The sequence below is a fragment of the Gracilinanus agilis genome, chromosome 3 (assembly GCF_016433145.1).
Source record: "Gracilinanus agilis isolate LMUSP501 chromosome 3, AgileGrace, whole genome shotgun sequence".
Classification (NCBI taxonomy): Eukaryota; Metazoa; Chordata; class Mammalia; order Didelphimorphia; family Didelphidae; genus Gracilinanus; species Gracilinanus agilis.
In genome coordinates, this window is record NC_058132.1 from 49,692,014 (window position 1) to 49,710,935 (window position 18,922).

An 18,922-nucleotide genomic window follows, 5' to 3' on the forward strand; every position below is an offset into this window, starting at 1 on the left:
AACTGGATCAGAACCTGGCAGCCCAGATAGGATAGTCTTATCTATCCATTCTAGGACCATCCTGTGAGCTAAGGAACCCTACTTAGGGATCTAGCTGGTCCTCTGCTACCTCCAGGTTCTCCACTGTGGCTATCCCATGGGGGAATTCTCCTTTCTTACCTAATACAGCCTCGGAAATGTGTGTGTAAGGAGGACACCCCCCCCCCTTCCCCGATGCTTGCATTGTCTCCAGGAAGGTGGGGTGGGGGCGGATTCCCACCCTCCGCAACCCTCCATAGTCTGCTCGAGTCTCTTCTAGTCCCACAGTGCCCCCCTCCTTCTTGCCGGCTCCACTTTTCCCCTCCGGGTTCTCTAACCCGCTGCCCCACGGCCAGCGCCGCCGCCCCCACCTTCCTCCTTCAGTGCCCGTCGCCGGGTTCCTAGAGTGGAGGTCGGGCTGCTCCGCGAGCCCTAGACCAGCAGGGGAGGCTGAGCTCCGGGACTGTGCCCCGCACTCATTTGCCCCCCGAGAGCGGGCTGGGGAGGGGAGGGGGACAATTGCAAGTCCGGAGAAGAGGGTGGTGCCCCGGTTTAGGGCTGGGCGCTCTCCCACTCCTCTAGGCTGACTCGGGCCTCCTCCTCGCCAGGGACCTCTGGACGGGACCCGGACTGCTGCCCTTTCCTCAAGGAGTGCGTGTCCCCCAGGTAGGGAGCCCCCGGGGTCAGGAAGCACAGGGCGCCCCCCACTCACACACCCCTCCGGAGCTCGGGGCAAATGGTAGGCTCCATTTAAAGTGTGCTTGTCCCCGTTCTCCGAGCAGCCCTCGCCTGGGTCTCTGCAATTGCCGCCGCCGCCGCTCCTCCTCTTTCTCCTCCTCCTCCTCCTCCTCCTCATCCTCCTCCTCCTCCCCCGGCTGCCGCTGCTGCTCCAGCAGCCCCTGTCATTCCTGCGCTGGAGAGCCCGGCGGTGGCGGCCGCGGCGGCTCAGCGCGGAGGGGGGAGGGGGCAGCCAGTGGGGCAGCTAGGGAGCCAACAGGTAGAGCCGGGGCGCCCCGTACCCCGCGCCCTTCGGTGCAGCCCGGGCATCATGCTGCTCTTTGTCACTTCTCTCCTCCCCAGGCCAAAATCCTGAGCATGATGGAAGACAATAAGCAGCTGGCTCTCCGGATCGATGGGGCGATCCAGTCCGCCAGCCAGGAGGTGACTAACCTGCGAGCCGAGCTGACAGCCACCAACAGGAGACTGGCCGAGCTGAGCGGCAGCAGCGGCAGCGGCGGCGGCGGCGGCGGCGGCGGCAGCAGCAGCGGTGGAGGCGGCGGCGGCGGCGGCAGCTGCGACTCTTCGATCATGGAGAATAACCATCACAACGCACAAGGTAGAGATTCCCCCGACCCCCAGAGCGGTCCGGGAGACCCCTCTGTCTGTCTCTGCATGTGCGTGTCCATTCATGCGCCCTGCAATGCCCCCGGCTGATCTAGCGAAAGGGTACGCCCGCGCCTCCTCAGGGTGGCTTGGCTTGAAGGGTGGGCTTGATTCAAGGCTCCCGACCCTCTCGCTGTCTTTTGCCTACAAAATAGGCTGCAAACAGGACTCCAACCTGGCAAAAGGCAGAGAGGGTGATAATGACTGTTGGATATATCCTCCCCCGCCCCCCACCGTGGGGGCTTAGGGAGCATCCTTAGAGTCGTGTCCTTTAACCCTTGCAGCCGGTCCATTTGGGGCTCTTACCTTAGAGGGGAGTGCACAGAGCTGACTGGTATGCCCGCGCCTTGGGTACAGAGGACAAGAATCGGAATTGCTGGATAGTAGAGGAGCCAACCCTGGCTTCCTTGGGAATAGAAAGTATAATTTGGGTGGCAAGCAAAACCCTAATTAATGGGGAAAACTTTTCATCTCTGACTGCTTGACTGTCTGTGCCCTTCCCGCCCCCCACCCTCCCGGAAAAGCTAGCGATGCTCCCCGCCTCCCAATTTCAGAAAGCTACTTGGTTCCTTCTTTGGCTTGTATTTGGGGCTCCGAGGGCTGGCGTCAGGTTCAGGGACCGAGATGAAAGGGCCAGTTGCATCACCGTGCTGTTCCCACTTCCCTCCACCAAAACTGGGGCCCGTTGTCTTCTTTCCACCTGGACTTGAGCCTCCCTCCATGTGAATCTAGCCCTGCCACCTCCGCAGCAGCAGCAGCAGTCTGCGAGGGACTCTGCCTGCGACGGTGGCCATGCCCTGTTCGGAAGGGAGTTTAAATTCCCCAGCCAAAAAAATACAGCACACGGGGATCGTGTTTTTCCCCAGGAGGGAATCTTCCTAGATTACCCCCTCCCAAAATAATATCATTCTGATAATAAAGTATGCATGGTCCTGGCCAAGAGGGAGCCTGAAGCCGAAGCTCTAGAAGTGACTTCCTTACAGTTTGCAGAGCCCATACAGCTGGCCGAGTTGACACTGGCTCCCAAGCAACCTGGGAAGTCCCCCTTGCAAGGGTTAATGTTAGATGAACTCTCCCTAAAATGTATTGTTTGATCTCTATGAAGCAAGAAAGTGTGAGGCAAGCCAGGCCATTTAGGATTTCTGCTAATCGCCCAAGTGTTTAAAATCTTGGGAGTTGCTGTCTATAAAATTCAATGTAATTGTAACCCTTAAGCCCTTGAAAAGCCAAAGCAAAGCAGAGATGCTGTTTATTCCTTCCTACCTTTTGAATAGCATGCTAGGGTCAGGGGAGGGTCCTATCAAACCGTCCTCTGTCAGCCCTGAAACTGACTTCTGGTTCACTGCAAGACCTCCTTTTCCAAGAATTTGACAGAAAGCTCGGGTGCACATGCTGGAGTCCTGGGGCTTCAGTGAGTTGAGTTTGAACCTGAAGATTAATGGTGGTCCCTAAAATCCTGTCCCCACCCCCAGAGTGGTTTGATGTTCCTAAAGACCAGCTCACTTCTGCTGCAACTGAATGGGCATTATGTAAGGCTGATGAATGAGCTGTCTTCTGGGGTTTGGCAGAAGAGCTGCAAGGTGGAAATTGGGCAGATTTCAGTAACTTATCCGGTGGTACCTTAGTGTATATATGTTAAGTTACAGCTGATCTTTCTGACGATACTGTAGGTCAGCCAGTCTCTGAGAGATAAACTGTAAAGCATTGCTTACGATTTATGGACAGGGGTTTTTCTAATATGACAGAAGCTAAGAACTGGCATAGAGCTAAGGATTACAAGTCCAATCAGAGAGGTCTGAGCAATCTTACTCTTGACCACAGCCTTCCCTCCTCTCACAGGGGAAAGTTTAGTCTACTGGTTGGTTATAAAAACAGGTTGCAGTAAATGTATGTAGTGATTTATGGGATTAATTTTCAATTGGGGGTAACTAGATGAGGGCTGAATTCTCACTGGAGAGTAGATCACGTTGCTGCTGGGTGCAGTCAGGTGGCTCAATTGCTTGGCCTCCCCCTACCCCCACCAAATGCATCAGCTATAAAAGTAGAAATGCCTCTTGGCTGCCCTGATGGTCCTAAAATCCTCAAATGAGAGACACTAAAACCAGTAACCACTCCAGGTAAATGTTCTTAAGAGCCTCCTTGTTTTAACTCAATTTAAAAAGAGTTGTCAGCCCATCTCCCTTTAAATTGATGTGAATTTTCACCCATGTGTGGTTTTGGGGAAAGGAATGGGATTATATAGCAGGCAGATGTTATTTACAGGAAAGGTTCTTAAATCTGATGCTTCTGCCTGATTGGAGTGGAAGAGACCCTCTGTAAAGGAAGCCTGGCTATTTCTTTTCACTGGGCTTTACCTTTTCGTAGCACATGGGGATATGGAACCATGTCACATTCATTTAAAAGAATTCTTAGAAAAATCCTTGCTTCTTGATCATCTAAATCCAGAGTGGATCCCAGCCTCTTAATCTAGCTTTCTTTCCCAAGTTAGCCTCCTCAATTATATTCTGATAGTTTTAATTTTCAATGTGCTCATTAGGATCATTAAGCCCATGATTTAAGATAATTCCCATTTGTCGACGTTCTATGCAGTTGTTGCTTCTTAGATTGTGACTTTAAAAACCAAATGATATAAGCGTCTATAAAAATTGTCAGCACATGCCTTTAATTAAAAAAAAAAATCCAACGTCAACAGGTATCAGAAACAGATCAGAGTACTTAGCACATAGTAGGCATAAATGCATGTTGACTTATCAAACAATCTTTTTCTAATATTACCATAAACAGATATTGAAGAATTCACTTTTCTTTCCCATAATAAGGTTGCAATTTGACCCCGGGGAGTGAGGGGGGGGGAGTAAAAAAGAGGAGGTTTTAATTAATTAAGAATATGAACTGATCCATCATCAGCTGCTTTATCCAGCTGACAATCCAGCAGGAAGCCTTTGGGACACCTTTGGCTTTAGAGCTGAGGTTCTCAGGGTGGATGAATGTACTCTTGTCATTTAAACAAAATATGAACTCTGCTGGTCCCCTCCGTGAGCCTTGTGTGGTTGCTATGTAACAGAGTCTCGAAAGCGAACTGTTACAAATCGGGGGGTTAGTCACTTTGCAGCATCTTCTCTTGGAATCTGTGTTGAAAGAGCGCATGGCAGGCAGCCCATCTTGCTGTTTTCTCTCTTCTCAGTGAGTTGAGTAATCCCTAATGAGGACACGGGCACCTACCGCAGAGGGCATCGCCAGCGAGAGGTGTTACATTCCACTGATCCCCCTGAACAGCAGCAGGGGGTTGGCGGGGTCATAAACACATTTGACAGGTAGACAGGAGGAGGTTCAGAGAGGACAGTGTCCAGCATTTGCTCAGTGCATCTTGTTTGTAGCCAGGTTGCTGATTTGTTTAAAGGGATGTCTCTGAGCTGTCGGCCTCCAAGTAGCACCTCTGGAAAAAATGTGCTTGTGATGCTTGCAGGTTTGGGAGGGCAGGGGGGCTGGTACGGGGAGCAATTTGTTTCTCTAAAAAGCTTATGTTTGATGAATGCCTAATATTAGATTCAATAGGTTGCTTTGCTCACATATATATTAAAGCAATTAGGCTGTATTATAACTAACTCAAACAGGTGTTAGCTCTAGATGTCATAAGATGCTTATGCCCAGTAGGAGATAAGCTTAGTGCTTAAACTGTATAGTTTGTTGTGTGTGTGAGTGTATATAGGTGTGTGCATGTATGTTTGAGGAAATAATTATATTTATACTCAGGCAAAGAAATACAAAATGAAAGTGTAGCCAGTGTATAAACACTGTAGAAACAACCTATCTTTGTGAATCAAGAGGCAGCCTTGAAATCAGGAAAGCTCGAGTTCAAATCTTGCTGTTGGCTCATTCTGGCCATATGTGAGCATGGACAGAATCATTTACCCTCTAAGCAGCTCAGGCACCTTGGATGATAAATCATAGCGGAGTAGCCTGTCTGCATTGGTGGGTGGTGTTTTCACAGTTAGGATTCCCTACAGGAGTGAAATCACAGGTGCAGAGTCTATTGATCAAAATACATTGCATAAACATGCACCTGTGTACATCTGTATGGATTTCTCTCCCTCTGAGCTTCCATGACATTTTCTCTCTCCATATCTTGTATGTACATAGTTGGATGTTTCTCTATCATTAGATTAAGAGCTTCTTGAGGGAAGAAATCATGGGTTTTTGCCTCTCTTTGTATCTGTAGGGTTTAGCTCAGTGCCTGACACAAGGAAAACACTTATAAGCTTGTTGACTTACTATTCATGCAAAGTAGAAATGTGGGTAGCTCCATGCCTTAGAATAGAGAACCAAGTTTTCATTCTAATTTGTGGAAGTAAGACTTAAGAGGAGAGAAGCAGTATATTATAAGGTCTAGCCTTGGAGGTGGGAAGACATGAGTTCAAGTCTTCCCTCTAACACATTGTAGTTGGTTGATCATAGGCTAGTTATTTAATCTCTCCTTGCCCTCAACAAGTCTCTAAGAATATAGGTTTCAGGGCAATTAGGTAGATCAGTGAATAGAGAACCAGGTCTGGATATGAGAAGTCCTGGGTTCAAATGTGAATGCTGACACTTCCTAGCCATGTGACCCAGTGCAGGTCACTTAAGTCCTATTGACTAGCCTTTACTGTTTTTCTGCCTTGGAAATGATACTTACTACCAATTCTGAGACAGAAGGTAAAGGTTTAAAAGAAAGACTACATAGATTGCAAATAAGTCAAGCTGATGTTTCCAAATGTTGGGGAGGAATTTCCGTTCAGGGAAGGTAAGTGGCACAAGAGCTAGTGTACCCAGCTTTGAGTCAGAGATTCTGGGTTCAAATCTGTGTGACCCAGTTGCCTGGCCCTTACCCGTCTTTCTTAAGTTGTTACTAAGACAGAATATAAGGGTGTAAAGATAAAAATGAAAGACATAAAGGACCAAGTTTCCAATCTAATTTGTAGATATAAGACTGAAAAATAGTCTCTTAGGCACCTGTAGATCTTCCCAAATACAGTTAGACTCCATACCTGGTGCAGGTCACTGGTAGCTGCCACTAGGCTTCACTGCCCCAAGACTGGAGCCCTATCAGTTAAGTGATAATTACCTATGGAGTAAAATGGTTTGTGATGTGTTGATAGAAACCCTTAAGAAACTAGAACTTTGCAATGTAAATTCTTGTCTTTTAGAAGCCACATCCTTTAGGTTCAAGTGACTTACCCAAAGTCACACAGATAGGAAGTATCTGAGGCCAAATTTGAACCCAGGTCCTCCCAACTCCAGGCCTGGCACTCTATCCACCATGCTACCTAGCTGCCCCCATTCATATTAATGATGAGAGAAGTTAAATGATTTCCCTGTGGTTCCTTCTAGAAAGTGTCTTTGGCAAGATCCAAACCCAAGTTTTCCTGACTCTTCCATTCTGCCACTCATTGATAAGATGGAGCTCATACAGAGAGAGGGTGACCAGGAGGATGAGATGACTCAAGACTCTTTTTAAGTACCTGGGGATGGCTTAACTTGGAGAAGAAGTAACTGGGGTGGGGGTCAAGGAAGCATAACCAATATCTTTTAGAGTTTGGAGGGTTCTTCTTTGGATCAGAGATTGGGGAATTCTTACTTGGTCCAGGAGATTAGAGTTATGATCAATGGGTGAAAATTCACAGGGAACTCTTTTTTAAAACACTTAGACCTATCCAAAATTGAAATAGGATGGTTCCAGAGAAGATGAGTTTCCCAACACTGGAAGTCTTGAAATAGAAACCATCTGACCACTTATCACCAATATGATAGATAAGATTCAGAGAACTGGTTAAGAAATAACTTAGATGATCTCTTAGGTTCCATCCATTCTATCAGTCAACAATAATTCATTTCTTTTCCTTTTTTCTACTCTGTTTTAAAAAATATTCAAATGTATTTCATAAACAAAATTCTACCTTGTCTCCCACCACTACATCAAAAATAGAACCCCCAATTTTCATAACCTACACATATACATGATGAAACAAATCCTTTTTTCACATTGACTATATCCAAAAAATATTCATTTTCCACTGCAAATCCATCAAGTCAAGTCAAGGCAGGAGGTGGGTAGCATTCTTCATCATGAATTCTCTGTAATTGTGTTTGGTCACTGCATTGACCAAAGTTCTTAAGTCTTTCAACATTGTTTGTCTTTACATACCATTATTGTAGAAATTGTTCACTTGGTTCTGTTCTCTTCACTCTGCATCAGTTCACACAAGTCTTCCTAGATTTCTCTGAAAACACCCCCTTCATCATTGCTTACAGCACAATAGTATTGTATCATGTTCATGTATCACAGCTTGGTCAGCCATTCTTCAATTAATAGACACTCCCAAGGTTTCCAATTTTTTGTCACCACAAAAAGAACTGCTATTAAGATTGTTGTTTATATGAGTCCTTTTCTTCTTTTCTTGATCTCTTTGGAAAATAGACCTAGTATTGATATTACTAGGTGAATGGGTCAATGGGTATATATCTATATCTATATCTATATCTATATAATTTAATCATTTCACATTGCTTTCCAGAATGACTGGACTAACAGCTCTACTAGACATGCATTAATATACTTGTTTTATTACACCCCCTTGTGGTTTTCCATTTTTGTCAACATTTCCAATCTGATGAGTATGAGATAGAATCACAAATTGCTTTAATGCATTTCTCTAATTAGTAATGATCTGAAGTATTTTTTAAAAACATGGGCATTGATAGCTTGGATTTCTTCCCTTAAAAACTGCATTCTTATCATTTAACCATGAGAAATGGCTCTAATTATTATAAATTTTACTTAATTCCTTATATATCTTAGATATGAAACCTTTATCAGAGAAACTTCAATGAGTATTTATTAGTGTTGTTAATAATACTATTACTACTAATAGCTAGCATTTCTATAGCACCCATGATATATCAGGAACTATGATAAGCATTTCCAAAATATTATCTCATTTGATTTACAACCTTAGGAAATAGGTACTATTATTATTATCCCTCTATTCACTGTGGTAGCTTACCTGCCATATTATGGGTCTGCTAGGTTCCAGACACTATACTAAGCATTGCAATAACATTTATCTTCCCTGACATCAGGGACTTTCTCACTTTTACCTAGCATATAGTGGACATTTGATAAATACTCATTGAGTCATCGATGCTAGCTCTGAGTTTCTGATTCCTAGTGGCAAAGAGAGGCCTTGATTGTTGTAGGTTCAGATTTCTCTTCTTTTGTTAATTGTTCCATGGAGATCTAGAAGTCACCTTTCAGGGGCAGTAGAGAGTCTTGGTTAGAATTCTGACTTGGAAATAGGATGAACTGGGTTTGGCTCCTTCCTCAGAAATCTACTATCTCTCTATTACCCTGGGCATATAACCTAAACTGTCTAAGCCTCAGTTTCCTCATCTGAAAAACTGGGGCAATACTAGCCCCTGACTCATGATATGAGCAGCTAGTTAGTACAGGGGATAGAATGTTGGACCTAGAGTCAAGGAGACTTATCTTCCTGAGTTCAAATCTGGCCTCAGACACTTACTATCTGTGTGACCCTGGACAAATCACTTGACCCTGTTTGCCTCAGTTTCTTCATCTGTAAAATGAGCCAAAGAAGGAAATGGTAAACCACTCCAATATCTTTGCTGAGAAAACCCCAAAAGAGGTCATGAAGAGTCAGATATGGTTGAAACAACTGTATACAGTAGAATCACTAGAAGGATCGAATGTGATAATGAATCTAAAGTGTTCTGCAGACCTGAAAGAATTTTATAAATGTGAGCTGCCATAATTATGTCATTAGCTAATCCCCTGCCTCACTTTGTCAGCTAAGCTCTAAACTAGTTCATTAGTCATGAACATCCTTGTTTCTTTGGGTCATTAATGCATAGATCCAAAGCTAGTAGGAACTATCTAGTCAACCCTGGAATTTGGTAAATGAAGAACTTGAACCCCAGAGAAGTAAAGTGACTTGTCCAAGGTCACAGAGGTCAGAAGCCACAACTTTGCCACTGACTCTGAAGTCAGCTCATTAGGAACACTGCAGTATTTGTGATGTCATCCTTGAAATACATCTAAATCCACAGATACTTTCATTTCTAGGTGTTACCAACTGGCTAGAATTCTTTATAGAGTCACCACTGTCTTCCAGATGTGCTGGAAGAGTTTTCTCTAAGGGTTTGTGCATAAGTCAGGGTTTGTGCTGACTTCAGCTTTCAAATGCATCATGCTTTGGATTTTAGCCAGACTTCTCTGGGTCAGTGTAAGTTTCTGCCTTTTTGGTCAAATTATAGGATCAGAGGTTTAGAGCTAGAAGAGACTTCATAGGTCATCTCTTTCAGTGTTCCTCATTTGACATATTAAGAAACTGAGGCAAAGAAAGGTTAAGTATTTGCTGATTAAGTGATAGAGGCAAAATCCAGTATTTTTCCCAAATCAGCAGAATTCCTAGTTGTGTATGTACCAAGGATTCTTGCTTGCTTGCTTTTTTGGAAGGAGTTCTTTCCTTTTTCCTTCTTTTCTTCCTTCCTTCCCTTTGTCCTTCCTTTTCTCTTTCCTTTCTATCTTCCTGCCTTCCTTTTCTTCCTTTCAGCCTTCCCTGCCTTATTTCCTTTTTTTCTTTCCTTCCATCCTTCTCTTCCTCCTTTCCTTTTATTGTTCTGGCCTTTCTTCTTTTCTCTCCTCATTTCCTCCCTTCTCACTTTCTTGCTTTCTTTTTTTCCCTACTTTCTTGCTTGTTTCCTTCCTTCCTTTTAGAACCTGAAATTTCATGTAGGTATTGAATTCCAAGTGTAGGAATTTTTCCCATGAATAGAAAATGGGAACTCTTTTGTAATTCCTAGTCATAGGGAGCTGTCTAGGAGCTTTAGAGGTTAAGTGACACTCCCAGAGTCACATGGCCATTATATATCAGAGGGAGGAATCAAACCCAGATCTTGACAGACCCTCTAATCCCCTGTGTGCTGCTGACCCTTTCCCATTTGTTTTTGCTCCTCTCCTGATGGCAGGCAGCAATCCCATGCTCTGGGGAGTCTTGTTGGCTGTAAAGTGTGACTCTCTGGCCATCGGCAAGAATGTGGCAGATGGCCTCTGCAGGTGCGGCACTGCTCGGTGGTCTCCACCAACTAATAGCATGAGGCCCAATGGGTCCAGAAGGTCAACTGGGGGGGACAGCCATGCCCCCTGCATGTTTTCTCTCACTGTTGCCAGACAAAGAGATTTCCTAGCTTTCCAGGTGAATATTCTTGGGACATGTGACATCAGCCTTTGTTCCTTAGCTCTTATGATTGCCCTTTGGGGAATGGGAAGTGCCAACCATACGCTCTGACTTCCCATTGCCTCTGCTACACATCAGGTAAGAATCAGCCTTCTGGCACCTGCTGAGACTGGAGAATGAGTTTTTAAATGATCCTCTAAATGGAAATTAGCCCTTACTCTTTGAGAGTTAGAGGAGAGGCAAGTAATACAAGATGGGGGGGTGGGTGGGATGGAAAGAGGGTAGGAGGTAACCATCAGAAATGGCCTCATGCCTTGTCACTGTAGAATGTAGACAAGAAGAGATATTTAGCAATATTTAGGAAAACGCAGCTTTACCAAAGCCAGCAGAGGACCCGCCCTCTGCTCAACCATCTGGCGGTAGATTGGAGCTGGTGACTCACAATGAGTAAAAGTCACCACAACCCTTGTAACCCTGAGAAAGGCATCTGGCCAAGAGCCATCTGAAATGCCTTGACACCAAGAGAAATCCAGTGAAAGGGAAGTCCTGGGTCTACTCCTAGGCAAGGGGGACAAGCACGCATTTTCCTGTTGGGCTTGGAGGCCATTTCAGTCTCTAAAGTTCAGTCTTTTGTGCATACATGTTATTCTCCGGAGAATTGCTGCCGAATAAATGTTAATACACTTTCAAATTTGTCTCAAATTCAATAGGAGTCATTGATTTATTGGTAGTAACGCTATTATCAGCTCACACATAGATGGATTTAAAGTTTGCAAACTGCTCCAAAACATTATTTCACTTGCCCTTCTGAACAACTCTGTCTGGTAGGTGTTATCATTCCGTCCATTTTACAGGTAAAAGAACCTCAAAGAGGTTCTATGATTTGTCCAAAGCTAGTAAGTGTCTGAAAAAGGATTCAGATCTGGCTCATCCTGTCTCCAAGTCCAGAATTCAAGCCACCTTGTGGTCCTCTAAATGGAGGTAGTCCCTCTCAAACTCTCCATACATTCCTCGTGCTTACTGACGTCCTGGTTGATTTGACTAAGCCGAGCCTTTCTTTTGGACTTCTGTAATGGTCGTTGTCCTCTTAGCACTCAGGTGAACAGAGACCTTCATGTGAGAGCTTACATAGAGCCCATTCTGTATGGCTCGGTGGTTCGATCCTGCCCATATCCACTATCCTTTACCCCATCTGCTGTTTTCTTCCTTTTGCCAGAGCGTCATCAGAACTTGTGGGCAGAAAAGAGCACACTTGGCAACGTCAGAAGGAAAGGAAAAGAGTTGTTGAGGTAGATGCGCCATCTTCCACTGGGGAGGAGCTGGCCACTCCTGGCTCTCTTCCCACTATGGAGTTGTTGCAAATAGTTTTCCAAAGCATAAAAGCCAAAGATTTCTACTTTGATAGATTTCTAATCTACCTCTTTCTTCCTTCTCTCATTCAACAAACATTTGAGCACCAACGATTCTCTGGGTAAGGATTCCAAGGAGATGCCAAGTGGAGAAAGATCTGGTTACATGCTTTATTTATAGGGCCATGTTTGTAGAGCCAGAGATGATTTTAGAAGGCATTTACTAAAACCACCTCATTTTACAGTGAAGAAATTGAAACTCAGAGAGATTATGTGACTGATCCCACAGCAGTAAGTAGCAGAGATCAGAAGATCAAGAGTTTAGACTTGGAAGGAACCTAGATGGCATTCAGTGCAACCCTCTTATTTTATAGGTTAAAAAATACTCTTCCCAGCTGTGTGACCCTGGGCAAGTCACTTGACCCCCATTGCCCACCCTTATCACTCTTCCACCTAGGAGCCAATACACACAAGTTAAGGGTTTAAAAAAATACTGAGGTTCTTTATGGTTAAGTGACTTGTCCAAGATCACATGGTAGTAAGTATCAGAGGTGGATTTGAACCAAAGTACAATGCCAGCATTTTTTCAAAAGGATTTTGAAAAGTGAGGCATTGAGTGAAGACTCTAAACTTACTTTTGGTATAGAATTATTGCAGTTTTTGAATTTTGAATATCTTATAATCACATCAGGTTGGGTGTGATTCTTGCATTAGATTCCCTTGGTCCTAACGATTGTCCAAAAGGAAGAGCCTCTATTGGGCATTTGTCTTGGCCATAGTTACAGGTATGACCAAGAGCTAGCTAAGGAATAGAAATAACACACACTCCTTGTTAGGCCCAAAGCCATCTGGACAGATGGAGGAAGGCTGGCTGACTGGTCATCTTGGTCACATTAAAAAAGGACAGGACTGTAAATTACCCTTCATTCACATCCTGTATTGTTCTTTTTGGCCCCAGGGTTTGTTCCCTTTCATCCTATTCTGTTTATACCCTAGACATAGGGTATAACCTTTTTTGTGAAGGTGACAGAGAAGGAAAGATTGGAGTTTGCACCATGTAGAGAAGGCTTTGTGGACAAAGAGATCTGTGTGTGAGTTCTGGCTCCACCATTTCTTATCTACATAACATTAAAGAAGTTGCTTCATCTTTGTTCTCTTCTTCTGTAAAATGGGAAAATAATGGATTGTGTGGTTCCCATTGTTTCTTCCAGCTCAAAATTCTATGATCTACATTCTCTTTCAGCTCCAACATCATCTCTTCTGAAATCCCTCCCAGACCTGACATTCTTTGCTCTAATCCCTGTCCCCCCCATCTCTGACATTCTCTGTTCTAAGGCCCCTTCCAACTCTGGCATTCTGTGTTCTAAGGCCTCTCCAAATGCTGACGTTCTGTCTTCTGATGCTCTTCTCAGCTCTGATATTCTTTTCCTAATAAAAAATCTTTGTCTAATATTTGATATCTGTAGAGTCCTACCAGCTCCAACATTTGATATTCCAAAGTCTTTCTGAATACTTAGCATTCTATGTTCTGAAGTCTCTACCAGCTCAAACACTGTCAGGAAAAACCTCCGTAGATTGAAAGCTGACAAAAGTGAAATTGGTCGATTTAGGAGATAATGAGCTCCCTGGTATTAAGGGTCTTTAAGTCAACATGGAGTTAGGATTTTCTGAGATGTTGTAGAGGAAATCTGTTGACATATAGGGGTGGCCCAGTTAACTACTTGGCTTCTTTTCTTCCCATATTCTATGATTTTGACCACAAATCACTTTCCCTTCCCAGATTCCAAGTTATACCTTGATTATCTCTTTAACCTTGACTATGTGAGAGAGATAGACAACTTTAAAGCCACCTCCATCCCAAATATTCACATAGGCTACTTGTGCCAGACCTGTAGCAGAGACTTGCAACTCAGATTGGTCCCATCAGCCACAGTTAGACAAATAGTACATTGACCCTGACACCCTGACGTCATTTTGGTCCTCGTTGAGTGTGAAGGATGACAACCATCCTTGACTAAGATATAAACCAATATGGCACCCAATGGATTTTTTTTTACCAATTGCTTTATGCCATTCTAGTTGGAACTTATTTGCTAGGACCAAAAGGTTTCCAAAGCATGTTAGATATATATTTTCTCATTTAATTTTCACAACTTTCTTGGAAAATAAGTGCTGTTGCTATCCCCTTTTTACAGATGGGGATGTTGAGGCTGAAAGAAGTTAGGAGGCCTGGCCAGGTTTAAACTCTGTTCTTTCTTATTCCAAATCCAGCACCGTATCCCTTTTGTCACCTAGTTCCTACCTTGTCTACAAAATGCGAAGGAATCAAACTAAGGGGGCTCCAAGGTCTTGTGATTCCATTAAGCACCTACTATGTGATAGATTCTAGAGGAGACCCAAAGATAAACAAGGCACAATCTCTGCCTTTATGACTTATAAAGCATTTACGACATAGCAGGCAATGCAATGAGTGCTGGGCATATAAATACAAACAGATGAGGCAGTCCTTGACATCAAGGAACTTGCAATCTAATAGAGGGAAACAACCCAGAAAGAGAGGGGTTGGAATGTACAGTAGGTCTATTTGGAAGTGTAGGGGGAGTAATTTAAGCCCAGAAAGGGACTTGTTCCTGCTGATCACACATCAGAGGCTAGAGGTGAGATTCATGCCATGGATTTATAATCTTTTTTCCATTGTTCTGTCATCATGACTAGGAAAAGTCCTCCCCATCATCTGTAGCAAATGATATAGTTCTCTTTCCTTGATTAACTTGAACTCTTTTCCTTTGAAACTACTCAATAGAATCCACTTACTTATTCTAATTCCAGGAGTGATTTTTCTACTTTTGACTAATGGTGTTCTGTTCTCTTCATTTCTGGTTGACAGTAAGATATGTGTTTTTAGAAAATGGAGCCCATCACAAGAGTTGGGCAGTTTTATAATATCCCTATTAACCATGGGACTCCGGCTGTCCTGTGGAGTTAGGCAACCAGGTGGTTCCGTGGATGGAGCTTAGGGAGTGGAATTGGAAATACCTAAGGTCAAATCCAGATTCAGATACTTGTTGTGTGACCCTGGGCTAAATGTTTAATCTTTCCCTACCTTGGTTTCCCTGTCTATAAAATGGGTTCATATAATAGAACCTTTTTGGTGGGATTGTTATGAGGATCAAGTGAGTTAACACATGGAAAATGCTTTGAACACCTTAGAACATTACATAGAGGGTGATCATCAGTGTCATCCTTGTTGTTATTTTACTGGATCCATAATTTCACCAGCTTCCAGAATTCCCAAGGCAAAAACTCTTTCCACAAAGCAGATCAGGAACTCTTCTTTAATTCATAGACCTAGAATGTTGATGGGTGATCTTTGAGAGCTGAATGACTTGTCCAGGGCCACACAGCCAATATGCGTCAGAGACAGAGCATAGACGCAGGTCTTCCTTTCCTTGGGAGCAGCTCTCTTTTTTTCTGCCAGGCTGACCTCTCACTGCTGACTTGTGATTCCGTAGACCCTCATTATCTTCATTAACATGTGAATCAGCTAAATCACATTTCTGTTTCCTCTCTGGGCAGCTCATCAGGTGCAATAATGCAAGTAGAGAGACCCCCCCCCCCAAGCCACGTTTCAGTTTGGAAGTTTCCAGAAAAATGAGGGGGCTGGAGCTGCCATTTTGCATAATTTGGCTTCCCACGTTTTGCCGGAGGGCACGTTCTCCCACTCTGATTGCTCTGTGGGTAATTTGACATTGTACACGGCAGCCCTGCTGGAGAAGGGACGCACGTTTAAGTCTTAATGGAACTCCTGTGGAGAAGGGATAATGATTCAGTGGTCAGCTGCTTCACACCACGGATCGTTAGCATCCACACATACAGTTGAACCTTGTTATAACACAGCTGGTCATTCCATGGATTGGTGTATTCTGGGAGTCAGATTGTGCCTTCCCTCCTCCCCTAAAGATAACAGCTGTATACGAGAAGCCCGTTGCAACATAATCAACTTAGAAACTCCAGTTGTGGCCCAGCAGCATCCTGGCGTCCAATTTGAACATTTGGTTGGCTCTCTATGAGATTTCATGGATCCTGCTCTTTTGTTCACATAGAAGAGTTGCTACCATGCAAATTCAGAGCTGGAAAAGACTTTGGGGTCATTTAGTCGAGACTCCTCATTTTAGGATAATTGACAGATGAGGAAACTGAGGTCCAGAGAGATGATGACTTGTCGAAGGTAACACCAGTAGTTAGTGGTAAAGCTTGGTTTCTAAATCAAGACCTCTGACTCCAGATTCAGTATTTTTTTCCTTCTGATTTGGTCTTCAATTCTGATATCTTCAGGAGCCAAGAATTCCCAACATTATATTTCCAATTCACCTCCCCCTTTTTTTTTCTTTTTTGTAATCTAGGATTCTTATGAATGATGTAGGCATCTTTGGAGTGCATTTGGCTCTAACTCTCTAATGACTTGGGTGTGGGGGACTCTGGAACAGATCAGAGAATTATATGTGCCCACAGCCAACATTTGTGACATTTGCCAAGTGACATTTGGGGTTGTAGATCATGAGGAATAAACATAGATGTCTGGGTATTCTCTGTCTCTAGAAAAGAGGTTTGGTGACATCTGAGCCCACATGTCCACTGAGTCAGAAGGGGGACATAGCAGGTGTGCCTTGGGGCTTTGCCAACCCATTATTGTAGGGGTAAAGAGAAGAGGGCAACAGAAGAATCTGCCATAAAATAATGAAGCTTGGGGGAGATAAACTGAGTCAAGTGGTTAAGCCCTCTAGCACACTCTGTGTCTTACCTCCTGATTCAGGACTGATCTCCCCACCTGGATCCCTACTCTGCTTATCACTGCCCTTTGGATTATGGCACTCCAAAGAACCCCAAAAGACATCCATTCAAATCCTACCTTTTAGCTCACTCTCTATGGGTCCTAGGACAAGTTACCTCTTTGGGATTCCATTTGCTCATCCAGAAAAGGATGGCATTGGACTAAATGGATTTCAAGATCTCCTTCATTTCGACATCAGGGATACCATATTCCTATTTTACTTACTCTCTCTAGGCCTCAGTTTTCTCTCTGTAAAATGGAGAGGTTGGGCTTGGCCTCTGAGGCACCTTCTAATTTAGATCAATAATTTCATGTCCTTTAGTCACTAAATGTCCCTGACTGACCCCAGGTAACAGAGGTTGTTCTGTTGTTGTTAAACTCTCATTTTCAGTTTTAGTAATAGCTCTAAGACAGGAGGGCAAGAGCTAGGTAAACAGGGTCAAGTGACTTGCCCAGGATCACACAGCTAGGAAGTGTCTTGGACCAGATTTGAACCTAGGAACTCCCATCTCTACGCCTGGTCATCCACTATGCCACCTGGCCACCCTTAGGTGACATAAGTATTAAGGAGAGCTGGGATTTGAACCTAAGTCTTCTGCCTCTGTTGAATTTCAGATTTCTCACCATAATGCAAGCTTAAGAAAACTCATTTTAGTTTCCAACTTCTCTACTGCTCCTTTTAACATATAGATTTCTTTCTGCTATTCCCTGAAATCCTCAGATCTATATAATGGGATCCCCAACCAAGTATTCTGTTACTGTCCCAAATATGAAACTTATATTCATGTCAGCGGGAATTCCATTGGAAGCTAGGAGATGCAACGAGAAGCTCTGTATGAATCAGAAAGGACCCTTCGGCCCTAGATTTAACTTTTTTCTTTATAGTGACTTATATATAGTTTTAGGAAATTTTTTTGAAAATTTCAAAATCCTAAATTAGGAAAAAATCCCAAATTTGAAAATTTAGGAAAATTTACAAATGACTACCATTGTGCTGGTATATACAACATACATGTCTCACTTCTCAATTATCCATGAATAGCATCAAAAGTAGACTGGATTGTCCTTAATTAATTAATTAAAGAATTTTAAATTAAATAAAAAATTTTTTAAAAAGTAGATTGGATTGACTCAAGAAGTTGCAACATTCCCTCTCACCGGAGGTCTCCGAGCAAAGGATGGATAGTAACTCATCAGGTATGTTGAAAATGCAATTTTTTTTTCAAATATGGTAGGAGTCAGTGGCCTCTGAGAATTCTTCCTATTCTGAGATATTTCTGTTTTGAAACTCACCTCTTCCCCCCCCCTCCCCAAGAACCATCTCTGACACACGGTATTGGATAAATCCAGACCTTTAAGTCATTACCATCAAGGAAGCCCTCCCTCTTTTCCATGAAAATCGCTCTTTATAAACTTCCATTACTAAATATTGGATAGCACCAGTCATGACCTGAAGGATAAATCTGGGCCAGGTTGCTGTTCTGGTTGTGATCCGATTGGCTAACTGCCATCCCTAACTAGCCTGTTACACTGCCTAAAATACCTCAAGCGTGAGATCCAGCCCATCATTTTCTCATTTATACCAGTCCTGGGTAATGGGCTAATCTCCTTAGAATCACCTAGATTTATTAGAGAAGATGACATTTATGAAATGAAAAGCTTATACCCCAGGACCTGATTACTGCAAATAAGCAAAGGTGGTCATGGCATCCTTGTAATAAACTTCTCTTTCCCCAAAGGTTTATTACAAGCCTTTAAAAGTGTTTATCAGTTGGAACAAAAAATAGGGGCCCAAAGTAAGTAAAGTCAACAATTTCTATTTTTTTCTTGGCGATCTAATCCAATAAACATTTATTAGGCACCTACTGTGTCAGTCTACCAGAATTTATTGCCAGGCAATATAGCCAGGCACTGAGTTAAGCAAGTGGGGGTACAAAAATAGTCTCTGCCCTCAAGGGGCTCCCATTATAAAAGGGAAACAATATATAAATAACTAGGTACATTCAACATCCATCCCTAGGAAATTAAAGGTAATTTTAGGAGTAGAAGGTTCTAATTATAGGTAGGATGGAGGGGAGACAGGGAGGACCAGAAAAAGCCTTCAGAAGATA

The 18,922-nt window shown here is 43.5% G+C and overlaps 1 protein-coding gene across 1 annotated transcript in view; it reads left to right on the top strand.

The window, feature by feature from the left end:
- The first annotated feature begins 1,113 nt into the window (after window positions 1-1,113).
- Window positions 1,114-18,922, top strand: part of KAZN (kazrin, periplakin interacting protein) — a 621,239-nt gene continuing 603,430 nt past the window's right edge. The window contains exon 1 of the mRNA XM_044668681.1: window positions 1,114-1,354. Coding sequence (XP_044524616.1) covers window positions 1,114-1,354 — 241 coding nt within the window. The remainder of the gene's footprint in view (window positions 1,355-18,922) is intronic.